At 37.1% G+C, this 27,932-nt stretch overlaps 1 protein-coding gene across 1 annotated transcript; it reads left to right on the top strand.

Moving 5' to 3' along the window:
* Window positions 1–191: 191 nt before the first annotated feature.
* Window positions 192–22,934, top strand: LOC150082670 (protein C19orf12 homolog). Its single transcript, XM_090378734.1, has 3 exons — window positions 192–309; window positions 17,570–17,741; window positions 22,654–22,934. The coding sequence occupies exons 2-3, from the start codon at window positions 17,582–17,584 to the stop codon at window positions 22,908–22,910; spliced, it is 417 nt and encodes a 138-aa protein (XP_090234860.1). The 5' UTR covers window positions 192–309; window positions 17,570–17,581; the 3' UTR covers window positions 22,911–22,934.
* Window positions 22,935–27,932: the final 4,998 nt, after the last annotated feature.

The raw sequence follows: 27,932 nt of genomic DNA on the forward strand, positions 1-27,932 counted from the left end.
TCTAGCTGGTGTCTGATGACAACCTAATACCAACAGTAGTATAACAACTGTGATTTGTCACATCCCAACGGCAATTGCCCAATCACTAGACATTATTGCATCAGGTGATGAATATCACGTGACAGAACATGTGTTTTGTGACGCCTTTTGAGAGCATGTTTAATATATTTTTGTTTATCTGTTTAGTAAAATTCTGAACCCTTCGTCCTGACATCAGTGTCAAAGTCAAAGGTTGAAGTTCATTATTTTTTTTTTTCGATTTAGAAACAGGTGGATCATATATCTGTAACATATTCTATTTGCTCTGAGGTACGTTTGTTACAATACTATCTGATGACGATTTGAAATGCATTTTATATCCTTAAATCTACGTTTTTATAATCATTAGATGTGACAATTTTTAAACTGTTTGATGTGCTTGTAGAGCTTTTAGTTTCATTTGCGTTTTGTGGGTGTCAGTGCTGTCTGTTGTATGTCTACGTCAGATTATATCTGCGATCATAGCCCTCGATCTACGATATGTTTCAACAAACGACTAGATATAAACCAAAATCCCAGGCTTCATTCCTCCCCCATTAGAAAATATTACGAAACGAAATGCCCTTTAATGAAATATCATATTTTTAATAATCAAGTATGTGCTGATATTACCGATGTCAAGGCGAACTGAAACGGCGTTCCTGACCATTCGAGCTTTTCCACAATTCCCATAATCGTCGTGACAAGGGGAACTTCGGTGCTCTGTGGAGGCTGAGTAAATCTCTTATTTTGATTTACCGGGTGATCAAAATTAAACTGAGTCTGATAAATACAAGATAGTCAAGTTCACATGTAATTCACGAATTTCAGAATTTGACTATTAAGCCGTTCGTGAACTATTAGCCGATTTAACTCACTGCTTTCCGTAATGTTCTCTTCTACAAACGTGTGCGCCACAAGAACAAAGGGGAAGGTTGCTTCCCACCCTGGATTTTAAACAATATTACTTTTTACATTGTTTTACTAGATTGTCGAGCAGGAAATATTAGCTTTTGTAACGTACGCCCCTCAAAAAGTTTTTCGGAAAATGACATCACATACTTTTACATTCTGAAAAATTCAGATATGAATATTTGCATTCACATTGCACACCTCCATTCTATTTCCCCAAGCAGGATCATCACTGGGGAGAAAAGAAAAAAAAAAAAGTGTTTGGAAAATGGTTGTAATTTGTTAATGGAGACCATGTCAATAATTTTATGCACTTTGAGTGAGCAAGATAATTCCTCCAAAATGTGAAAAGAAGAATTAAGTGTTCATTATGTTGCCCCTCCCTCCCTCCCTCCCAAATATAAAAGGTGCGGCAGTACTAGAGATCCTACCTACCCACCCAATCAAAAAAAAAACCATTGCCTCTTGGTGGTGCCTGGATACAACTCCGCACAAGTTTATATATTGATACTGCCCTGCATTCATGGGTGCTGTTATTGATGTATATTCAAGGCAGACAAGAGGTGTTAGCTGGCAAATGCATTGTATATTAGTGAAGATTATGTGAGGGGTTTATTTGGGAACTATAGTTGAAACAGTGAGAGCTATATGAAGAATTATTACATCTTTGGTGGGCAGGAGCAGCAGTGTGCAGCACACACTTCTTGATTAGACCGGGGTTCGAGCCTGTGACCACCAAATACAGAAAGGTCAGGGAATGACCACCGCATATCCCCGGAGCAATATGGCCATACAGGGCAGACAGTTGTCTAGGGTGACAAATTGAAATGGGCCCCGTGACCGTGGGGCACACTATGCTCTCACTATAGGGCACAAAAAATATTTTTCTTGAGGTGCAAAAAGTCTAGCAGTTGCCCTATAGCCCTAGTTCCACAAGAGTGTGTTACTGTTAGAAGTATTTTTACTAAGGCTATACTAAGTTAATAATGTTGTAAATGTAACTGTATAGCATAATATATAACATGATTTGGTAGCGATATAGTATAGCGCATAATAAGTAACCTAATCTGGTAATAACATGGGTTATATTTTTAGTTTGTGAGGAAATTCAAATTTTTTTAGTAAATCTATATAAGAATTATTACTTAAACAAGAGCAGCAAAGCAAAAAATCTCCAAGTTGCAGCTTTGGCTTGGGAGAACTCTTCATTGAGGTTCTCTTTCAAATAATGTCTATACTGAGTGCTATTTGTTGCTGCTTTTTGCACAGTTATCTGCAGTGAGACATGATATGGCAGGGAATGTCTTTGAGTGCCTTCATTGTAGAGAGTATGAGGATGTTAGGCACCAAGTCAGCATCCTGATGGATTATGTGACGGTTTGAGGGAAAGGGTAATGAAATTTAAAAGGATGACCCAACCACACAACTCTGGAGACTAAAGTGAGGTAACACAAGATCCCCTGTGGCAGAGTGCACTGGTACCACAGGAGGTAGCTGTTGGCAGGGAATGGAAAAAATATTGTGCCAAAAGGATAGATAGAATAGAACCAGAGCGTGTGCCAGGTGGGAAGGAGCAGCAGTGCGTAGCACACGCTTCTTGATTAGACCGGCGTTTGAGCCCGTTACCACCAAATACGGAGGATGCGGAAAGGTCAGGGAATGACCACCACATATCCCGGAGCAATATGGCCCTAGTTGCTAATGCTCCTAAAAACCAAATAACAAACAGAACCAGAGCATGTCTACTTGAGGCAAAGGTTGATGACATTTTAGAGCAGCTGTTGTCTTTTAAGGGCACAAAAGGGGATGTTATTGTACACTTTGGTCCTAATAGTAGTAGTAATGGCAAATGATGCAAGTTTATGTAGCATCAGCCAAAAAAAAAAAACAGTTCACCCAGCCGTATTCTCTAAGAATTTGTGTAGTTCTCTCTTGAATTTATCCAGCCTATTCACTTCCACAGCAACAGATGGAAGCCTGTTTCAGCAATCAACCACCTTCTGACTGAAGGAAAACTTTAGCATTAGCATTAGTAGAGGCATTTGATGCAAGAAAGCAAGCTTATGCAGCATCAGCCAAAAAAAAAAAAAAAAACCACTTCCACTTCACCCCTCTGTTCGTTCAAAATACCTGTCCAGCTGAGCCTTAAACTTATTTAGGCTGTCAACCTCCACCACAAGGGATGGAAGTCTGTTCCACCAACCAACCACCCGCTGGCTAAAGGCAAATTTCCGCACGTCTATCCTACATCTGTCTTTCCTCAATTTGAATTTATGCCCTCTCAGGTGATTTTTCTGAGCTAGAGGAAGAATCCCATCAGCATTGAGCATGTTTAAACCATTCAAGGCTTTATACACCTCTATCAGATCACCTCGCTGGTGCCTAGTCTCCAGACACTGTAATTTGCAAAACTTAAGCCTTTCTTCGTAAGAGCACCCCTTTGTTCCATTCACTAATCTTGTTGCCCTTCTCTGTACTCGTTCCAGCAGCTCTACATCCTTCTTGAAATGAGGCCTCCAGACCTGTATACAGTACTCTAGGTGTGGCCTGACCATCGCCTTATACAATGGAATAATCACCTCCTTATCCCTGCTGGAAAAATTCCTGTATATCATTGACAATACTCCATGAGCTACTCTTGCAGCCCATCTGCACTGCTCAGAGAACTTCATATCTGCCTGCACAACCACCCCCAAGTCCCTCTCATTCTCTACCACTGTCAGTGTAGTACCACAGAGTTGATACGTTGCTCTGGGGTTGCTGTTTCCCATGTGTAGTACTTTACATTTGTCAATGTTAAACTTCATTTGCCACCTCTCAGCCCATCTGCTCAACCTTTCCAGATCCTGTTGCAGCAGCATAGTGTCAGTAGTGTCCTTGACAACCCTGCCAACCTTTGTATCGTCTGCAAACTTGGACATTAAGCTTGATATACCATCATCAGTATCATTTATAAATACAGAAAACAATAATGTACCTAATACTGAACCCTGAGGGACTCCACTAATAACATTAGTCCACGATGAGCAGTGTCCATTGATTACCACTCTCTGTCTTCTCCCCCTCAACCACCCCTTTATCCATAGCAGCAATTTGCCTCCAATGTCACACTGCTCCAATTTGTGTAGCAGTCTTCCATGTGCAACAGTATCAAAAGCCTTTCTAAGATCCAAGTATATAATATCAAAGTTATTCCCTGCATCCAGTTCTTTTGTGACTGCATCATAGTATCCAATCAAGTTGGTCAGGCAAGACTTCCCCTTAACAAAACCATGCTGTGTCTGAGCTATAACTGAAGTCTTGTCTAAATGATCCTGCAGTGCTTCTTTAACCAGTGCCTCCATTAATTTTCCTGGAACAGAAGTTAAGCTCACAGGTCTATAATTACTTGTGTCAGCCTTTGATCCTCCTTTGTGAATTGGGGTCACATTTGCACATTTCCAGTCTATGGGTACCTCCCCTGAGTCCAAGGAAGCTCTCATAATTATGGCTAAGGGTTTGCTTACTTCCTTTGCTGCCTCCTTTAATATAACTGGATAGATCCCATCCACCCCGGGTGCCTTTCTTGTGTTTATCTTCAACAGTTTCTCCTCCACTTTACTCCCAGTTATTTCAAGATTCTGTAGCTTACTGCTAGAGTTGAATACACCTCTGGCATTCCCCTTGCTGAATAACTCCTCATGTGTGAATGTCGATGCAAAATATTCATTTAGTTTGTTAGCTACCTGAGCAGGATCATCAACACTTGACCCATCAATATCAAGTGGACCAATCTGATTCATCCCCTTCCTTCTAGAGTTTACATAAGTAAAGAACTCTTTGCTGTTTTTCTTTGCATCCCTTGCCAAGGATTTCTCGTAATCTGCCTTCGCCTGCCTAACCTCCTTTGTAACTTGGTTGCATATCAACTTGTATCTATCATAGGCTTCTGTGTCATGTGTTAATTTGTATGTATCCCATGCATTTTTTTCTTCTCTGCCATATGCCTCATTAGTTCATCTGAAATCCATTTTGGCCTAAACCTTGAACAATATTTCTTAGTTGGTATGTAAAACCTAGTAGCTTCCAAGATAAGTTCTTTGAATGCTTCCCATTTTGAATTTGCTGTTGGTAACATCATCAGTTGGTCCCACTGTATAGAATTTAAATACTGTCTCAGTCCATCGTAGTCGCCTTTACGGAAGCAATAACCCTTCCCTTTACCCCTAATGGTAGTTACCTCTTTGAGTAAATCCCACTTCAGCACACTGTGATCACCGCCACCTAGTGGTTCATTTATCTGCAGATTCTTAATGCATGAAGAATCACTGCTGATTATCAAATCAAGAGTATTACTCCCTCTAGTTGCCTCCCGAACATGCTGATGTAGAAAACAATCATCCAATAAATCCACAAAAGCCCTGCTAGTGTGTGAGTAACCAGCCCCCAAATTCCAGTCAATATCTGGGAAATTAAAATCTCCCATTATAAGACACTCTGATTTACTGGCCCACTCTATTTCCCTGTACAGTTCCTTATTATACTCATCAGAGTCATTAGGCCTATAGCACACTCCTACTCTCAATTTTGATCTCCCAATGTTTATGTCACACCAAACTGACTCCACACTGCACTGTCCAGCGATGTCGACTGGCTTCACTTCCTTGGTTTTTCACACATCTATCCTGCAACCCTCCATCCTCAACTTGAATTTATGCCTGCTTGTGTGTGTAGTCTCAGTGGAAGAATACCATTTAACATTCAGCTTACTCAATCCAGTCAAGGCTTTAAACACTTCAATCAGTTCTCCCCAAATGATCTTTTAAGAGTAGGAGGCTTGAGAATTTACTCAACATGTAGGCAATGTTGAGAAAAATTCACAAGTTAAGATTGAAATTTAAGGTGTCTGCAATTCTTCCCAGACATGATTGGGGGAGGGGGGTACATGTGAGAGCTTTTTAACAGGAGAATATTTATACAAGTGAGATACACTTAAATAGAAGGACTTCAAGAATATTTGCTGATGTTGTTGAAATAGTGTTAGGTGGGTCAAAAACTTGGGGGATACACAGACTGACAGTTTAACAGAAACCACAGGCAGAGGTGTAAGTTATCCTTGTACTTATTTTATTGGAACATGCAACAGCCCCGAAAGCAAGGTGCCAGGTGTTTTGAGGACACCTGGGAGTCCTCATGGAACAAGAAAATGAATGGGCTATATTAGGATTACTGAGAGTAAAGACAGCTGCTTGTATACTTGTGTGTACACTATTGCTAGGAGCATAGAAAATAAATTTGAATTGCTGGTTAAGTCATCAAATGTGGGTATTATAGGGATATCAGAGACATGGTGTCACCCATACATATGGGATGTAGAAATATGTACAGAAAAGACATACAGGAGGAAGAGGGTGTTATGGTCTTAGTTAGTAAGCACATAAAATGTAAGGCAGTTCATCTAGTTGACATGGGTGGCCAGTGCAATGCTGAGTCAGTTTGGTGTGATGTAAGCACTTGGGGGGAAAAATGAGAGAAGTGTGTTTTAGCCCTGATGAATGTGATGAGTATAACAAATAACTGTTCATTATTTACCAGTCAACTTAAATTGCTAATATTATTTTAACATAATGATATTAGATTAAATTAAAATGATATTACCAATTAAGTTTACTTGTGAATAACAGTTTTTCATCTAATGTGAGCTGAACTCAAGCCTTGATGGCTGAGTCAGTTTATGTGAATAGAGAGATCAAAGTGTTCCCCACATCAGAAAAATATTAAATGCAGAAATGAGCAAGAGAGTTTGAAACAGTAATGACCTATTAAGTGTGTTTCAGTTTTTGGTAAACACTGTGCACTCTCCATAGTTAAAACTTATTTGTCAACTGCATATAAAGAAAGTTTAACCAGGCCAGGGCTGAAATTTTCAAATTTGAATGATTACCTCTGATTGTTTTTGAGGTATTCTGATTGTTATTATTAAAATAGTATCAAAAGCTTTCCTAAAATCCAAGTATATGATAGCAAAAAATAATTTTGCTACCATATACTTGGATTTTAGGAAAGCTTTTGATACTGTTGCAAATGGAAGATTACTGTACAAATTGGAGTGGTATGGCATTAAGGGCAAGTTGATGCTATGGATAAAGAGTGGGATAAGACAGAGAGTAGTAGTCAATGGACTAATGTTATTAGTGGTATCCACCAGGTGTCTGTGTTGGGCCCATTGCTATTTTTTGTATTTTTTGATGATATTGATAAAGGTATATCAGGCTTAATGTCCAAGTTTGCAGATGATACAAATGTTGGTAGGGTTGTTAAGGACAGTATGCTACTGCAACAGATCTGGAAAGGTTGAGCAGATGGGCTGAGAGGTGGCAACTGGAGTTTAACATTGACAAATGCAAAGTGCTGCATATGGGTAGCAGTAACCCCAGAGTAACATACCAACTGTGTGGTACTACACTCAGGGTAGTGGAGAATGAAAAAGACCTGGGGGTAATTGTGCAATCAGATATGAAGTTTTCTGAGCAGTGCAAGAGTAGATCATGGGGTCTTGTCAATGATATATGGAAATTTTGCTAGCAGGGATAAGGAGGTGATTGTCCCCTTGTATAAGGCAATGGTCAGGCCACACCTTGAGTACTGCATACAGGTCTGGAGGCCTCATTTTAGGAAAGATGTACACAGAAGGGCAACGAGATTACTGAGTGGAACAAAGGGTTGCTGTTACCAAGAAAAGCTTAAGTTCTGCAAATTGCAGAGTCTGGAGACTGGGCACCTGCAAGGTGATCTGATTGAGATGTATAAGGCCTTGAACGGTTTGGGCATCAAAGCTGATTGAATTCTTGCTCTTGTTAAAATTCCATACCTGAGGGGGTATATTCAAATTGAGGAAAGACAGTTGTAGAATAGATGTGCGGAAAGTAGCCTTTAGCCAGCTGGTGGTTGATTGCTGGAACAAACTTCCATCGTGGAAGTTGACAGCTTAAATAAATTGAAGGCTGAGCTAGACAAACTTTTGGAGTGAACGGATGGGTGGAATGGGAAGGGGTTTTTTTTTTTTTTTTTTTTTGACTAATGCTATATAAGCTTGCTTTCTTGCATCATATGCTTCTACTAATGCTAAAATCTAGATGCAGATGCCCAACTCCTTTCTGAAAATTGAAATATGTTAAAACTAAGCACTTTCTTCCTTGTTTGAAGCATCAGTTACCAAACAAAAATATACGGTTTGCTTTCAAATAGATGAAATGCTTTTGAACAGAATAGGACCATGGAATGTTCCCACACAGTGCTTTTGATTATTGTTATCTGCACGTAAAGATTTTTTTGGCAGTGATGGTAGTATCACTGTAGACTGCTGTATCAAATTTTATACATGGTAATTTAAGAGACTTATCCCATAGTAGATTTTCAGTTATATTTGAATTATTATCATAAACATAATTACAACAGAGGCTACAGTAAATGGTGAAGTTTCATCCTTTTTGAATGCAAGCACAATTTTTTTTTTTTTTTTTTTTTTTTTTTCACCACTTTTGAGAGACTGTGCAGCATGTGAACAGTATCTTTGAAGTTACTGATTTAATTCTTCTGTAACATGAATATTGTTAATATATACCTCCTTTTAAAAGTAATTTCAAAGATAATAATCTGGAAATCATGGCAGCCACATTTTGGAAATAAGATAAATTACCAAAAGTATCTAAATGCTTGCTTCATTTTGTTGGAAAAACATGCTGCAGTCATAAAACAGGACACTATTCTTGAGTAACTGAGTCTTCAGAAAAAAAAAAAAAAAAAAAAAAACAGCTTTCAGACATTTGTGGGATAACCAGTGGCACCACAGCTGTAGTCAGAATCAAATGCTATCAAGTTTTTAATAATTAATTAGCACTTATAGAATATACAAAATTCATTGGTAATAATTTTATCCCAAGGAAACACAAGAGGTTTCAAAAATGCCATATCACCTTGGGGGCGGAAATGTATAATTATTGCTTTCTTAACAACACAGTATAATTTGTGTCCTTTACTATTAATGCTAAATCAGGTGCATACAATAATGTCTTGGAATAGTTGAGATGCTCACAAAATGATTTTGATGGCCTTCAAATTAAATAACATTTTCCTCTTTTTTTTCTTAATTTTTGGGAGGATCTTTGGTGGCTGCCGTGTAAGGTACCAGTAAATTTGCCACTGTCTGTCTACCTATGGATGTGTTGTACAAGGGGGTACAAAAGGTTCGTACCCTGATCTAGATAAAATGTCAGTAGAAAGATGCCGTTTTTAATATAAGTTGTCTACATATTTAGTAACTAACACGTGAAATTTCATTCCCTTAGGTGATCATACGCCAGAGGTGGAGCCCAGAATCCTAGGAAGGACGCTGTGGTTGACGAAGTGTAGTATCGAGTAGTGATCGCATTCCTGCATTTGCAGGGCAAGAAAGCTGCTGAAATTGACAAAGCAGTGAAAGCTGTGTATGGGCAGAATTGTCCATCCTATAACGCTGTAAAAAAGTGGAAACAGGAGTTCCAGTGCGGTTATCATACAAGTGTCTTTGACGAGCCAAGAGAAGGAAGGCCATCAACATCCACAGGCAGTTAGATGGTTACAAAGGTTGAGCAGCTGGTGCTAAATGACAGACGTGTGACAATTCATTTCATTGTAAATGCAGTGGGAATTCATTATGGGTCTGCCTACAGCATTTTACATGACCATCTGCATGTCTAAGGTCTCCGCACGATGGGCTCCAAGATTGCTGTTGCCTTTGCAGAAGCAATTTTCTCGCTAACTGTTGGATTTTTGCTACTGCAGCACCCACCCTATTCTCCTAACTTAGCACCATCATCCTTCTTGTTTCGAGAAATGAAGAAACCATTGTGTAGATGCTGCTTTGATTTGTCTCAGAAGTCATCAATGAAGTGGAATCGTGGTTTCGAGCAAATAGTGTGGCTTCTATGATCAAAGCATTAAACAACTGATCCATAGATGGGAGAAATGTGTTACTATACATGGAGAGCACATAGAAAAGGATTAAAGTTTGTGAAGTTTCACCTTTCTAGGGCTATTATTTCTAGGTAAGGGTACGAACTTTTTGATACCCCCCCCTCGTAATTGATTTCTAACATGGGGATTTTTGCAAAGTAAATTTGCAATAAATATCAAAGGACAGCATGGGGTTACTGCATATGGGTAGCAGTAACCCCAGAGTAGTGGAAAATGAAAAAGACCTGGAGGTAATTGTGCAGTCAGATATGAAGTTCTCTGAACAATGCACACACATTGCCAGGACAGCTCATGGGGGTATTGTCAATGATATACAGGAATTCTGCTAGAAAGGATAAGGAGGTGATTATCCCATTGTATAAGGCAATGGTCAGGCTTGAGTACTGCATACAGGTCTGGAGGCCTCATTTTAGGAAGGATGTTGACAGTGACGCATTATACCTTCATGAGGCCCAAGGCAAAATGGAATTTGGTTGGTTCTTGTCTAAATTAAGAAAAATTGAAATAGTGATTTTGGGCTCCCCCCATCTGATCGGGGCCCCCTAGGCAGATGCCTTTTTTTGCCAATAGGATAACACACCACTGGATGTTGAGCTGCTGGAATGAGTACAGCGAAGGGCAGTGAAATTGGTGCGGAGAACAAAGGGGATGCTCTTACCAAGAAAAATTTAAAAGAAAAGTTCTGCAAATTGTAGCATATCATCTGGAGACTAAGCACCTATGTTGTGATTTGATTGAACTGTTTAAGGCTTTGGATGGATTGAGCAAGCTCAGTGCTGATGGGATTCTTCCTCATGCTCAGACCACACTCACATGAGGAGGCAGAATAGATGTATGGAAGTGTGCCTGTAGCCAGCTGGTGGTTGATTGCTGGAACAAATTTCTATCTGTTGTGGAAATTGATAGCTTAAATAAATTCAACAAAGAACCGGACAAACTATCGGAGGGAATGAATAGGTGAAATGGGAGGTGTTCGTTTTTTTTTGTCTGATGCTAATAGTCAATATTAGGAAGATAGTGAGCAAGGCAGTGACAGAATTTTTATGAAGGATTTGGATCTAGAAATTTGTTAAACATATAATGAATATAAATAAGTGTAAGTTGTTCTTTTGATGTGCACAGGTAAATCAAAATGGGGGACAGTGAGAAAAGAAGTACTTCAATCTACATAAGATGTAATCTGTGGTACCACTTATTCGGTGATAGGATAAGTGCTACTAGAAGTACAACAAAATATCTAGGAATAATCTGTGGTAGTCCTTTAAGAAATTAAAGACAGATTACACTCTACACAAGTTAAAGTGCTTTTTTCCTCAATATGCTCCAAAAAAAAAAAAAAAAACCTGCATAACAAAAGTAGTAATTGAAAGAGGGACAATATGTGGTTATTCCTCTTAAAGTGTCTAGGACATTATACAGAACACCCATTCTAAACTTCAGGTCATCTCATCATTTTAAAAAAGTTAAGTCTGCAAGTATTACTATTTATCTGATTCTTCCTTAAATTTATTCACTCTATCCACTTCCATGACACCAGATGGTAGTTTTAAACAACAGTCAATCGGTTTCTGGCTGAAAGATACTTTTTTGTACATCTGTCCTTTAGTTATATTTTTCAGTTTCAGTTTGTTCCATATATTGTCCAAGAAAGAGTAAAGGTGCCATCAGCATTTAGTTTACTTAATCTAATTATAGCCTTAAATGCCTAGATAAAATTCCCACAGGCACTGCCTATTTTCCAGTCACTGCAATTTGCAGAACTGAACTCTTTTGTGGTAAGAGTACCTTTTTCTGTCCTGGACTAATCTGCTTGCTCTTCTTTATAAAACCCATTCCAGGAGATTCACATCCTTCTTAAAATGAGAGTTCCACACCGTGTAGTAGTGGCAAATGATGCAAGAAAGCAATTTATATAGAATCAACCAAAAAAAAAAATACACACTTCACCCATCCATACCCTCCAACAGTTTGTCTAAGTTCTTCCTTGAATTTATTCAAACCATCCACTTCCACAACAATAGATTGAAGCCTGTTCCAGCAACCAACCACCTGGTAGTTGAAGGCAAACTTCCACACATCAATCCTGCAACCATCCTTCAACTTAAATTTATGTCCCCTTGTGTGTGTGTGTAGTCTCATCAAGAGGAAGAATGCCATTAACATTCAGCTTACTCAATCCATTATAGGCTTTAATACCTCAGTCAGGTCACCCCATGTGCCTACTCACCAGACACAGCAATTTGCAAAACTGAAGCCCTTTCTTGGTAAGAGCCCTTTCTTTTTTATGTGAACCCCAAACACGAGAGGTATTAGAACCTATAGTACTTAGTACTGTGCTTGGGTTGAGAAGACAAAAGAAGATATTTGTTGACATTGGACTTGAACTTCTGTAGATTGTAATTTTCAGGAAATACGTATGAAGGAAGGTTGTTCCAGAAAACGGCAGTTGAATGAATAAATGAGGAAGATGAAAAGTTGGTTCTGTGGGTTTGAAGTTGGACAGTAAATGGATGTTGGCTGGTGGCGGCACGTGTTCGGACTGTTTTGAAAGAGAGAGCGGGAATTATAGAAGTCAATTCGGAAGAACAGTGCCCATGGAAGTATCTGAAGAAGAGGCATGCAGCAGAAACAGTATGTCTATGAGAAAGCGAGTGGAGAGACTCTGTTAGAGATGAATCATTAATTAACCTAACTGCCCTCTTCTGAATGGAATCAAGAAGCCTGAGAGAGGTTTTGGGGGCACCACCCCAGATGTGGGAACAATATTCCATGGCAGGGCGGATTTGCAATTTATACAGAGTGAGCAGCTGTTTGGAAGAAAAGTAACGCTGAGAGCGAAAACCAAGTTTTTTAGATGCAGAGGAAGCAATATTTGTAATGTGCTTGTGCCAAGAGAGATTAGAAGTCAGGGTAATCCCCAAAAGAGATATATCATTTTGTCTAGAAATCGGAGTGTCACTAAAGATAAGCATAGGAGCAGAAGAATCCTTTTTGCGAGATATAAGACAAGACTGAGTTTTAGAAGGGTTGAAATCAACTAAGTTGTCTTTGCCCCACTGGAGAATTACCTGAAGATCAGCATTTAAGGAATTGGTAGCAGTCAGGGCAGTAGAAAATGAAAGACCTGTGGGTTATTGTGCAGTCAGATATGAAAATCTCTGAGCAATGCAGACGTGCTGCCAGGGCATCAGGTTTTGTCAGTGATATACAGAAACTTTGCTAGCAGGGATAAGGAGATGATTATTCCTTTGTACAAAGCCGTGGTTTTGTACAAAGTTATTGTATATATGTCAGGAGGCTTCATTTGAGGAAGGATGTATATTTGCTGGAATGAGTGCAGAGAAGGGCAAGTAGATTGGTGAAGGAAACAAAAGGGTGCTCTTTTGTTTATAGACGTACTGTTTCTGCTGCATGCCTCTTCTACAGATACTTCCATGGGCACTGTTCTTCTGAATTAGTTTTATAATTCCCGCTCTCTCTTTCAAAACAGTCCGACACGTGCCGCCAACATCCATTTACTGTCCAACTTCAAACCCACAGAACCAACTTTTCATCTTCCTCATATATTCATTCAACTGCCGTTTTCTGGAACAACCTTCCTTCATACGTATTTCCTGAAAATTACAATCTACAGAAGTTCAAGTCCAATATCAACAAATATCTTCTTTCGTCTTCTCAACCCAAGCACGGTACGTACTAAGTACTATAGGTTCTAATACCTCTCGTGTTTGGGGTTCACATAAAAAAAAAAAAAAAAAAAGTACCACACATTTGATAAGTTACTCTAGGATTACTGCTACCCATATTCACTACCTTACCTTGTATATGTTAATGTTAAACTTCACTGCCATTTCTCATCCCATTGACCCAATTTTCCTAAATCTTGTTGCAGTAGCTCACTCTGATTACTGTCGTTAACCACCCTTCCAACTTTTGTATCATCTGCAAACTGTCATTAATCCTGGTATATCATAATCAATATCATTAATAAATTTTGAAACAACAGTGGGCCCAGTATTGAACCATGGGGGTCCCTACTAATAATATTAATCCACAAAGAGTAGTAGTGCCTGTTGATACCCATTCTGTCTTCTTCCACTTCAACATCCATTTATCCATAGCAGTAACTTGCCCTTTATGCCACCTTGCTCCAGTTTGTACAGCAATCTTTTATATGCAACAGTATCAAAATCCTTCCTGAAATCCAAGTATATGATATTAAATTTATATTTTGCATCCAGTTCCTTGGTCATTGCATCATAGTAACCTATCAGATTGGTTAGACCAGACTGCCCCTTAACAAATCCATGCTGTGACTACAATATAATTGCATTCTTGTCCAGATAGTCTTGCATTACTTCTTTAACTAGGGACTCCATTATTTTCTGTGGAACAAATGTTAAGCTGACAGATCAATTATTCATGTCACATTTTGATCCCTGTTTATGAACTGGGGATACATTCACACATCTCCAGTCTATAGGGAACTCCTCTGAATCCAAAGATGCTAAGGTTGTCAGGTGTCTTGTTTTCAACTGGACATTCTAGTATTTGAGTTTATTGTCTGAAAAAAAAAAAAAAAAAAAAGTACATATTGGACACATAAATGTCTGGTATTTTCTAAGAATTTTATTATCATTTTATATATTTGTTAATTTAATTGTAGCTATATTTATTTTTCATTACAATTGTTTTCTTTACTTTTAATAAATTTAACAACATTTGTTATTCTTTAAATAGAAGTGCATTATTTATTTTTATTATTTTCACATAGCCACAGTTTATACTATTTCTATGAACAAATGACCATAGGTGTCTGCATTGAATCTGTATGAACTGTGTGTATGTTGTAATATACCTGAATTAATATAATATAGTATTTGCCATGTAGTGCAAGGAAGCTGCAGTGCAAAAAAAAAAGAAAAAGTAACACAACCAAGTATTATTATTAGGCTACGTGGTGCAAGGAAGTATGAGGCTTATGCTGCACCGCCAAAAAAAATTCCCGAGTTACCCTGAGTGAGTGATATCCAGCTCAGGACCCTGGGTGTGTCAAACCCATACTCACCAGATTAAGTAGATAAGAAAAGATAAATTATATGCTTCCCTCCTCACACAGGTAAGTATCCAGTTTACCTTTCAATCTACTGAAACTGTCAACCTCATCTACCTGCAAGGACAATTGTTCCAGCAATTAATGACTCAGACTAAAAGAAAACCTTCTGCAATCTAATCTAAATCTCAAGCCCTGTAATTTGAAATTATGACCCCTAGTTCTGGAATTCTTTATAACAGTGAGAATTCCACCTTCATTCATTTTACTAATCCCTCTCAGAGGCTTGTAAATCTCAATCAGGTCACCTCTGAGGTGCTCGGTTTCCAAGCTTTGTAACCCACATAATCGGAGTCTTTGCTCATATAGTCATCCTTCTACTGATTTCACCATTCAAGTTGCCTGTCTTTGGACCCTTTCAAGAAGCTCAATGTTTTTTTGATGTGAAACATCCTTGGGGGCACCTACAACAGAGTAAATCCGATTGGTCATGAAAAATGTGTCACGGAAGTGATTATGTCATCCATGGCTTCCTCCAGAGGTGCTTCCCATGCTCCCACTAGTAGTATGTGCCGAGCACTCAGTAGTAGTGTGACTAGTGTGTGTGTGTGTGTGTGTGTGATGCATTTTACGTGGCTGGTATGATATCTCGAGCTCTAGTGAACTGATTTACAAAATTCAAATGCCATTTGTTTGAATTTTGTCGAACTGCATTAGAAAAACAAAATAAACAAAAAAAAAATCGCATGTGTACCTTGTACACATGAAAGATGTTTTATCTTATGTGAAAACATTCTTGGCTTGACAAGTTAGTGAAATCCAAGCCCATAGCCTAATTACCCATTTGATCATTGAATAGTATAATGTCACAATCCTCCAGTATGACTGCAACAATACAAATATTTAAAAAGAGTATGAAGGAGTGACTTTATGCATGGGTAATGCACACACATCAGTTCTACTAACAAGGTAGTTTTAATTATATCTCATATTCTAAAAATATTTCTTGAATGAGAATGAATGAATGTATGAATGAGTTTGTTTATGCATGGTTACTGCACATACATCATTTCTACTACCAAAGTAGTATGAATGCATCGTTTAATTATATCTCATATTGTGAATACCTTCACAACAAGTGGCTGAGGTATTGCACTACTTTGAATAAGTAACGCTTCGCCAGTGTAGGAGACTAATGTTACTTATTCTCGGCGGATACCACCACCCAGATGGCACTGTTTCAAAGCTTGTTGGCTTACTCATCAGTGGGTGGGCAGGTACCCTATTGTTGCCATAGTGACAACCTAGCTATGAAGTATAACTCCACAATATGAGAGATGCTTGTTGGTGTGCGTAGTTTAATCTAAAAATATTTCTTGGCTAAATGCCTAAGAGTATGAAGGAGTTTGTTTATGCATGGTTACTGCACATACATCACTTCTATTACCAAGGTAGTATGAATGCATTGTTTAATTATATCTCTCGTGGCGCTTCCGTAGCCAGGTAGGAAGGAGCAGCAGTGCGTAGCACACGCTTCTTGATTAGACCGGGGTTTGAGCCCATCACCACCAAATACGGAGGATGCGGAAAGGTCAAGGGAATGACCACCGCATATTCCCGGAGCAATATGGCCTTAGTTGCTAATGCTCCTAAAAACCAAATAACAAACAAACAATTATATCTCATATTGCACATACCTTCACAACAAGTTGCTGAGGTATTGTGCTGCTTTGAATAAGTAATGCTTCACTAGTGGATAAGACCAACAAGCTTTGAAATGGTGCTGTCTTGGTGGTGGTATCTGCCGAGAATAGGTAACATTAGTCTTCTCCACTGGTGAAGCGTTACTTATTCAAAGCAGTGCAATAACCTAGGGGCTCACATCTGGTGAGTATGGGCTTGACAAATTCTCTCTCCCTCTCCCCCTGCATATAATTATAACGTATTTAAATGAATTTTCAGTCTAGTTCCATTATATTTTTATAAGGATTTTTTACTGTATATACCTCCTAATAATGAAATGTGTTTTTTTTTTTTTTTTTTATTTCAATACAAAATTTTCTTGTGTGTCCAGTATTTTATTTAAACTATCCAGGAAAGGCTTCAAAGTAATAGATATGAATGTACTAAATCTGAAGCTGTGAATATGTAAAAGTGGTAGCAGTCTAGTTTTTCTGATGATGTCACCTGGCAACCCCATTGCTGACTTAACCAGTACTTCAAATAATCTATTCTGTAGAATAGAGTATTTAATCATAATGCAGAAGTTAATAAATTCTAATACTATTTTAAAATTTATTGGCATTCCATTGATGTTATGCATAAATCAAGGATTTGGAATTACCATAACGAAATTCATAAAGAACCACCAAGAAATGCAGATAAGCAGAACTTTTCAAAATTTGTTATATATAGTGTAATTAACAATTGTAAACTGTAAATATACCCACATCTATTTCAACGTGTCAGTTCATGTAAGTTTGTTTTTTTTTTTTTTTTGTTAAAATGTGACACTATTTATAAAAAGTTTCTTTCTCCATTTACTTTATTTTTTATTACATATTTTTAAATTTTATTTATTTTTTTAACCAGTCAATTGTCAGCATGCCTGTTGATGGTCAAGAAGTGATTGACTTGTTGTGTACATTATCAGAAGAAGAAAAACTAACAGTCACAGTTAGAGAATCTTTTAAAGGTGGTGTTATGACTGGTGTATCTGCAGCTGTTGGAGGGGTATTACTTGGGCCTGTAGGTCTAGCTGTGGGTAAGTAAAAACAGAATCATACAGTTACATATACTGTACACAGTGTAATTAAAATAGCTATACCTCTGCCCATCACGAGCTTAGCAAACCTTAACTAAACTAAAATAAAAAAATAATTATTATATTTATGCATTAGCAACGTTAAGTGATGCAAGAAAGCAAGCTTATACAGCATCAGCCAAAAAAAAAAAAAACAGACACTTCCCATTTCACCAATTCATTCCCTCCAATACTTTTATATAGTTCTTCCTTAAATTAATTTAAGCTACAATTTCCACAACAACAGATGAAAGTTTGTTCCAGCAATCAACCACCTGCTGACTAAAAGCAAACTTCTGCACGTCTTTTTTGCAACCATCCATTCTCCATTTGAATTTGTGCCCCTTCGTGTGTGCAGTCTGAGCAAGAGAAAGATTCCCATCAGTATTGGGCCTTTTATATTATTGCAAAACCCCATGAGCTGTCCTGGCAGCCTGTCTGTGTTGCTCGCAGTACTTCATGTCTGATTACACAATTACCCTAGGTCTTTTTCATTTTCCACTACCCTGAGTATAGTACCACACAGTTAGTACATTATGCTGGGGTTACTGCTACCCATGTGCAAAACTTTGCATTTGTCAATGTTAAACTTCAATTGCTGCTTTAGGAGGGGCCTCATTTTAGAAAGGATGTAGAGCTGCTGGAACGAGTACAGAGAAGGACAACTAGGTTGGTCAGAGGAATAAAGGGGTGCTCTTGCCAAGAATTGCAGTGTCTGGCACTTGCAAGGTGATCGGATTGAGGTGTTAAAGGCTTTGAGTGGTTTGAGCAAGCATCAGTGCTAATGGCATTCTTCCTGTTGCTCAGATTATGCGATCGACAGGACATAAATTTAAATTAAGGAAAGACAGTTGCAGAATAGATGTTTAGGAAATTTTCCTTTAGCCAGCAAGTGGTTGATTTCTGGAACAAACTTCCATCTGTTGTTGTGGAAGTTGATATCTTAAATAAATTCAAGGAGGAGCTGGACAAACTTTTGGAGCAAATGGTTAAGTGGATGCTAAATTTTGTTTACAATTCGCTTTCGCTTTTGTTTTAATTCGCTTTTACGGCCTAACCGTGAAAGCGAATTAATTATTATTAACTACTATTTTTCAGCCCATCTGCTTAACTTTTCTAGATCTTATTGCAGCAGCATACCATCATTCCTGCCTTAAACACCCTGCTAACCTTTGTAGCCTCTGCAAATTTGGACATTAAGCCTGATATGCCTTTACCAATAATAATGATTTTTTTTTTTTTTTTTTTTACCGATAATAATGACTTTACAGATGCATCATTGCCAAAGATGGAACAAAGAGAAGAGGTGGTCCTCAGTAGGAGATATGGCCACCCCTAATGTCGATGCAGGCTTTGCACTGCCTGTCCATACTTAGAATAATGTTCTTGATAAGTTCTTGCAGTAAATCGTCTATTTCTCTGTCAGCGCCATCTTCAGCTGGTGAGTGTGGATGTGCCGCTAGGCATCTCCCCAGAGCGTCCCATATGTGTTTGATTGGATTTAGATTGGAGGAATGTGCAGGCTAATCCATACAAGCAATGTCCTCACTTTCCAAAAGCATATCAACAGCTGTAGTGCGATGGGGTGTGGTGTTATCATCCATAAACACAAACTCTGGGCCAATGCCACCTCGGAACAGATGCACACGGGAAAGGATATCTCAGTACAGTATTGTGCACCAGTTACAGTACCGCCTTACAGTATCTGGAGTTGTGTATGTCCAGACGAGAATACCTCGACCGCCATATCGATCTCTTTCAGTGTGATGTTTGCTGGGTGATACCATGTGCCAACCTCTTGCCAGATTAGCTGACATCCAGAATCGCTGCTGAGACTGAATCTACTCTCATCAGTAAATAGTACCTAAAGTAAAGATTTTGTGGTTGTGACCCTTAGAAATAGTGTTGGTCCTTAAGATTTGTACACCAGTGTATAATACTAGGGGGCTTCGCCTCCTGCTCACTTCTTTTGATAAAATAAAATACTTGGTCGTCATGAGTATATATAAATTATGCGAAAGATGGTTGTGGTGGTCCTGACATTTCTGTAGCCAACAAAAATTTTTAATTAATTATGTTTGATTTTACCTTCAGTTTATGACCAGCAGTGAGTTCTTGTTTTGTTTAACCTTATAGCTTCTTTGTGGCATAACTGCTGCAGCTATTCAGGCACTTATATGAGAAACTAACAAAATGCCATCTGTCAAGTCATGATATGTCAGCAGCAATCTGAAGAGTTTCAAATTCATGGCCAACATCTCTTCATTTTCTTTCCCTTTCTTTATTTTATGTGTGATATTTCACAGTTTAGACACTGTCTTACTGAGATTGTTCTGGTGGTCCTGACATCTTGGTAAGTGGCAAAAATTTTTAGTTAATTTTATTTTATCCGTGTTGGGCAATACTCATAGTTATTAACAACACACAACAATATTTTTGTTTTGTATTGTTAATCAAATTAATTGCCATTCCAGTTTTTACTAATGAGGATTCCTGTAGCATTTGGCATGTTCCATTGAAATGTTAAGCCAGTAGATTTATTATGCCCTTGGCATAATTATTATTTAGTATCATATTTATTATGCTCACAGTTGGTAGAATTGCTATTCTCCTCACACCAGGTGGAAAAGATCTGAGTTTGAGCCCTGTTGATGACTGGAGGAATGTTTATGGGTCTTTTTTCATAACATGGCTGAGTTAGTCTATCTCAGGCAAGGGTAGCATGTTTTTTTCTCTTGGAAACAGAAAATTGACCTTAGAACATGCAATTTACAGACAATATACACAGAGCAATATGACCTTAGTCACTGATGCTCCTAAAACCCAACTATAATAATAACAAAAACAGTAGCTTTATTATTTTATTCTAAATTGTTTTCAGTTATTGCCTGTTCTTTTGACTTCTAAGTTTAATTAACTTTCATGGTATCTAAACTTCCATCCTCTTACTGTATATTTTTATAGTTTTATTTCTTTGGTATTATTACTTTTTAAGTGTATGTATTATTTTCAGACAGATTACTCTATTTGAGCTCATTGTGAGGATATGTTCTATTTCTTTCAGCAATTGATTCAGTTCTTAATAGATATTAGCAACTTAGGCTGAACCATGGATAAGCAGTTGTTGTTTCTAAGTAAATTAGCATTAGCATTAGTAGAGGCATATGATGCAAGAAAGCAAGCTTATGCAGTATCAGCCGGGGGGGGGGACCAATCCCATTTCACTCCTCCGTTCTTTCGAAATACCTGTCCAGCTGAGCCTTAAATTTATTTAGGCTATCAACTTCCACAACAAGGGATGGAAGTCTGTTCCACCAACCAACTACCCGCTGGCTAAAGGCAAATTTCCGCACATCTATCCTACATCTTTCTTTCCTCAATTTGAATTTATGCCCTCTCAGGTGATTATTCTGAGCAGGAGGAAGAATCCCATCCTCCATGAAATGGGGGACCAATCCCATTTCACTCCTCCGTTCTTTCGAAATACCTGTCCAGCTGAGCCTTAAATTTATTTAGGCTATCAACTTCCACAACAAGGGATGGAAGTCTGTTCCACCAACCAACTACCCGCTGGCTAAAGGCAAATTTCCGCACATCTATCCTACATCTGTCTTTCCTCAATTTGAATTTATGCCCTCTCAGGTGATTATTCTGAGCAAGAGGAAGAATCCCATCGGCATTGAGCATACTCAAACCATTCAAGGCTTTATACACCTCTATCAGATCACCTCGCCAGTGCCTAGTCTCCAGACACTGTAATTTGCAAAACTTAAGCCTTTCTTCGTAAAAGCACCCCTTTGTTCCATTCACTAATCTTGTTGCCCTTCTCTGTACTCGTTCCAGCATCTCTACATCCTTCTTGAAATGAGGCCTCCAGACCTGTATACAGTACTCAAGGTGTGGCCTGACCATTGCCTTATACAAGGGAATAATCACCTCCTTATCCCTGCTAGAAAATTCCTGTATATCATTGACAAGACACCATGAGCTACTCTTGCAGCCCATCTGTACTGCTCAGAAAACTTCATATCTGCCTGCACAATTATCCCCAGGTCCTTTTCATTCTCTACCACTGTCAGTGTAGTACCTCAGAGTTGATATGTTGCTCTGGGGTTACTCTTTCCCATATGTAGTACTTTACATTTGTCAATGTTAAACTTCATTTGCGACCTCTCAGCCCATCTGCTCAACCTTTCCAGATCCTGTTGCAGCAGCATAGCATCAGTAGTGTCCTTAACAACCCTGCCAACCTTTGTATCATCTGCAAACTTGGACATTAAGTTTGATATACCATCATCAATATCATTTATAAATACAGAAAACAATAATGGACCCAACACTGAACCCTGAGGGATTCCACTAATAACATTAGTCCATGATGAGCAGTGTCTATTGATTACCACTCTCTTTCTCCCCCTCAACCATCCCTTTATCCATAGCAGCAATTTGCCTCCAATGCCACACTGCTCCAATTTGTGCAGCAGTCTTCCATGTGCAACAGTATCAAAAGCCTTTCTAAGATCCAAATATATAATATCAAAGTTATTCCCTGCATCCAGTTCTTTTGTGACTGCATCATAGTATCCAATCAAATTGGTCAGGCAAGACTGTCCCTTAACAAAACCATGCTGTGTCCAAGCTATAAAACTAACAGGTCTGAAATCTTGTCTAGATTTCAGACCTGTATACAGTACTCAATTTAGCTGCATAATAAATAATCTTTTTTGCTCACTACTGAACCTTTTCTTTTCTGTGTTTTTTAACTTAGAAATTCTTTCCACATTCCAGTTATCCATTAAAATGAACCTGCATTCATATTATATCTTGAAATGTTACTGTGTCTTATTTAGTAATTTTTTTTTTTTTTTTTTAGGAGGTGCAGTGGGTGGCTGTATAGCAGCATATATAAGTCATGGAACATTTAAGCCTGCTGTTGAAGTAATTCGCTCTATGCCAGAACATAAGAAACAAATATTACAAAACAGGATATCAGATATTATGGAAAGACTTGATGTTTATGATTTGGCCAAATTGGCAGCCCTTGTAGCAGGTGACTTTTCAGTTCGAAAGCTGGTTTTAGAAACGATGATAACCTATTTTAGGGAAGAAATGAGATTAGAAATGCACTGAAGTTATTACTATTCTGATGTTGGTTAAAAATGATACCAGTGAATGTTTTCTTTTGTAATTAGATTTTATTTAAATATATCTTATTTCATGGAGCAGTAAAGTCTGTTCTTTTATTAGTTCCTATTTATGCATCTCTAAAATTCGTAATCTTTGAAAAATATTTTTAATCATACTAGTGAGAGGAAAAAAAAAAAAAAAAAAAAATCATTGAATAGTACACCCTGTATTTAAATTGTTTTATTATTAAAACTTAAACTAATAAACTTCAAAATAACTTAAAAACATACTTGTTACTTTGAGTATAGTTAATGCATTTATTTATTCTTTTTTTTTTTTTCAAAGAATTTTATGGTGATGTACCTCGCACCAACTGCATTGTAAAAATAATCAAATAGCCAAACCTAAGGCGCATTTAGGGCTAGAGCCTCAAGCTGCGAACAAATTTGGACTATGTATATATAAAGTGCTTTAGCATCATAATACACAGCCATTTCTGAATAAACAGAAAAATTTTTAAGGCAGCATCGTTTTAGGTTATATCTCATATTGTGAATATTCGAAGTAGTGCAATATCATGGCAACTCGTTGTGAAGGTATTCACAATATGAGATATAACCTTAAACGATGCCGCCTTGCCTGGCAACCCAAAGGTCGCGGGTTCGATTCCTGCCTCGGGCTTGGATCAAAGTACTGCAAAAACCTTGGGAGGTGCATTATGGTCACAGAAGCCGATGCGCCAACAACTACCAAAAAAAAAAAAAAAAAAAAAGATGCCGCCTTAAAAATTTTTCTGTTTATTCAGAAATGGCTGTGTATTATAATGTTAAAGCACTTTATATATACATAGCCAAACCTTTATTGGAGTTGCTTTTATTTCTGTTATAATATTTAAGATTAGAAGCTTTGAACATGCTAAGGAAATAATGATAAGCTTACTTGCTTTGCATTTTTTAAATAATATAAAAATATTTTATACTGTAAATTCTTCTGGTAATTCCATTTAAAATGTACAACGAATTAAAATTATTTTAGTTTGAAAGAAAATATTAGAATGCAAATAATCAGCATTGTATAATTCTTTTTCTTTTGACTATTTATTCATATTATCAGTAGTGAAATACTGAAGTTAAAAACAAAGTTCCATCAGAAAGTTTTCTGTAGTTGTGTTACTAGAATAATCTCTACTTTTAAAGTTCAGTCTTGGGCACAGAAGTTTATTTAGGCTGTATTATTTTTTAAAGTTTTTTTTTTTATCTAAATTTTTAATATTTATAATCCAACATTTCAATAGTATAATCTCGCTTATCTGGACTAAAGGGGGAAAACAGGGATAGTCAGAATTAAAGAATATAATTAAATATAAACGCAACAGAACCTAGCACTATTTTTTCGAGGGCAGTTAACCACACAAATACAAAAGAAAAATAGACTAATGGGACTTAATAAAAAAAAAACTCTGCAGTTGCTAGATTTGCGAATTTTGTTCATTAATAATTTCCAAATGACTATTTCTTCTTGTTTTACATGTTTCCTAGACCATATGAGATTGTTACTATGTATTTGCAACTTATAAAATCATTCATTTTGCAAGGTATTCAATAATAGTTCATAGTATAGTACCTAATACTACATTAGCATGTATTTAGCAAGTTGATTCAGTTGCTTAAATCATACCAGACAATTGTAACACCCATATTGGAGGCAGCATTTGAGTCCATGACCTCTTAATTACTTAGGCAGGTACATTAAGCACTGGATCAATCCAGCAGTATGAATTAACATTTCATCTTAACCTTCATGGGAGATTTGGGATCAAAGCTACTGTGCTATTTAATAAAAATAACGAATTTCCCCCGAATGCCTGGGGTATGTGCATAACCTTCAAAAGCTGGAATTTTTAAAAAATGACTTGTGCTCGGTCCCAAGGATGATAGATTTGAGATTTTACTGTATTTTCAAGTCATAGTTATAAAAAAATATCTCATTTATATGCTGATGAATGGTCCTCCAGGTTGATGGTATTAGGATACAAATATCGCAAAGAAAATTTTTATATTTAAAACAGAAGAACACAGGGTTCGAATCAAAGAGGACACAAATAATGGCTTTTCAAACATCATGTTGAAATTTTAATAACTATAAATAGATTTGCATATTGTCCCCAAATCTGTTGTATTTTTTAAGGATATCGGGAATGTTTTGTTAAAGATCCTGTTGCACTGTTGTTTTGTAACATTGTTCTTTTCTCGTTGAATATAGAAATATTTTTTTGAATTTCTCATCAGAATTACTAAATTTAACTTTGCCTACATATTTTTTCCTTGATATTTTACCATCTAGCTATATTCTTACATCCTTTGGAGTAATATCCTTTTTACCACTGTTATGAAACACATTCTACACTCTTTATCTGTGATTCAGACCAAACAAATATTATCATTTAATAGCTTTTATCTATGTGCTTACTACACTACTCTCATTTACCTTATTCCAACAGTACTTTTTATGTTATAATTTTTAATAATGGTCATTGTCTCTTCTTGTCAAAATAATCAAATAAAAAAAAATTTTCAGTTGTTTCTTTTGATATAATTGTTTACAGCTGATTAAAACTGTTTCATAGGTAATATGAAAGCTAGTACTAGGAAGTAAGGAAAAGCACTTGATATTTCCATTGTCACTTGATAAAATTTTATCGTAAGGATGTGGAAGCATTATGTTAAGAAAAATGCCTTAATATTTGCATTTAATTTTTACTTTTGAATGGTTTTTCCTCTTTTACAAAATGATTCTGAAAGAAGATCAGAAATGAATCATTAAATTCTTGTTTAAGAAATATCTATTCTGCACAGGAAAGAAGGCAGTCTGAATTAGTGAGGATTTACTTTACTGCAGTTATGAGTGATTCAAGTTTCATTCTTCATTACTATTTTTGATATGTTAACCCATTGGTTTTCCTTTTGTGACCCCCCCCCCCCACTTTCACTTAACTATTCTGTTCACTGTGGAGGAACTCTGATTTTGAAAGTAATTTTTTTGTCATGGTTTGTTAAAAATTCAAGAGGTTCCTACAGAGTTGGCAGTATTTTGGATATGATTTGACAACTCCACTAGTGGATTAAACAGAAGTGAGCAGTTAGGAGTTAGACAGTTTGGGCACTCAATGAAATTTTAGTAAGATGGAATTAATTTAGGTGAGTCAAGAGTGAGATTTTTATACCATTTTTGTAACATGAATAGAACAAAATCATTATCAGATGACTTTTGTATAGAAATATTTTTATTCAAAAAAAAAAAAAAAAAATGGCTAAACACTGAAAGCATTCTATAGAAACTGTAAGAATAAAAAAGTATTCTATGATAAGCCAGTAGTTTTTCTTTCTTGTTGAGTTTGGTGATTTTGTGTGTAAATGTTTTATTAGTTTCAAACCTGAATATTCCATTTAAATGTAGATATCCCAACAGTAATATTTTCAGGATATTTATGGTCTTTTACTATATTACCACAAAATACAGATCTGGTTTTTATCCTTAACTGGAAGCCAAATTAATTACATTTGCTTCCCTGTATTAATAACATCTTTCCTCACTATTAACATTAGTAATAGCTGTGCAGGGAAGCCACAGGCTTTTGCTGTGCCAGCCAAAAAAAAATATAAAATAAAAAAACAATTACAAATAATAAAGAAACTAATAAATAAAAATATATAAGAAAAGAAAATAACCTATGCATTTTTATCCTCATGCAGCTGATCTTTGTTGCTTCCATGGGAAGGCTGACCTAAGCTGTCAACCTTCCCATGGAGGCAACTTATTCCAGCAATCAACAACTCTCTTGCTAAAAGAAAACTGTCTTCTCTATTTTGCTGCATTAAAACATAGCTGCCACTTCTCTGTCCATCCTTGAAGCCTACTCAAGGCATCCTGAAGGAATGCTGCTTGTCACTGTTCATTAACCACTCTGTCTTCACATAGTCTTCAAATTTTGATATCGTATCGTCCATCCCTTTACCAATGTCACTTATGAATATCAGAAGCATAGTGATTGCAAAAACCAATCCTTAGGGGGATCCCACTTCTAATTTTAGGCCAATCTGAAGAATTGTTAATCACACACCGCTCTGCCTCCTTCCCTGCAATCCATAATGTGCAACAGTGCATTTAATGGTTCAATGCACTGTTGCTACCCCCTTAAAAATTAAGGGGTACATGCTGTCAACTCCAAGAGACTTACTTTCCTTTAGGCAGAAAAATTTTTCTAATAAATGGTCAGCTGTAATTTCAGTGTCACTAAATTCATACTGCTCAGTCTCATTCACATAGTCTCTCTTCACTACATATTATCTTTCATCTGTAAAGATCAATGAAAAGTACCTGTTTATTCATCAGCTGGATTATCTAAGACTTATCTACACTCATTATTCTAGGATTCAATCTGCTTCACTCTTCTCTGTATTTACATACTTTAAAAATTCCTTATACTCATCGTTTGCTTTTAACATGTATGAAAAGAGCTACAGTATAAAATTAAATGAGGTGAAGCCTAACTGAAATGTGAGCATAGCCTTTTGTTTTTGTTTTTACTGTGTGTAGTAATGAGCTAAACTTGAATTAAGGTTAACATAAGGACTCTGAAGCACTGCTTCCATTTCAGTTGTTATTACCATCTCCTCAAAAGATGGTCAGACTCAGTGATTAAGTCAAAAGATGAAATGTGCCAAATGTGGTCATAACTTTCACCCAAGTAAAAAAAAAAAAGACAAGATCCTACACATTCCTAAAGCATAGTGCTGGAAGAATTGGAGTAAATGAGGCAGGTGCCTTAGTTACTCCAATATCTACTTCAGATGCAGAAATATTGGGATGCCTAGACATCCTCTGATATGACAGAATATAACCACATAAGCAGCAGTCAGAGTGGTGTTGCATTACAGATAAGTGTAACAGATAAGTATTATACTTAGGAATGTTCTGTTTATTTGTAGTGCAGTACAAAGATAACATGATATCATTGCAACAGTA

This window comes from Mastigoproctus giganteus, chromosome 7 (assembly GCF_048544385.1).
Source record: "Mastigoproctus giganteus isolate SK-2022 chromosome 7, ASM4854438v1, whole genome shotgun sequence".
Taxonomy (NCBI): domain Eukaryota; kingdom Metazoa; phylum Arthropoda; class Arachnida; order Uropygi; family Thelyphonidae; genus Mastigoproctus; species Mastigoproctus giganteus.

Coding starts and splice junctions, on each gene's coding strand:
- LOC150082670 (XM_090378734.1), top strand. CDS start 17,582: ATGCCTGTTGATGGTCAAGAAGTGATTGACTTGTTGTGTACATTATCA. Junction 17,742..22,653: donor GCCTGTAGGTCTAGCTGTGG/GTAAGTAAAAAC, acceptor TTTTTTTTTTAG/GAGGTGCAGTGGGTGGCTGT.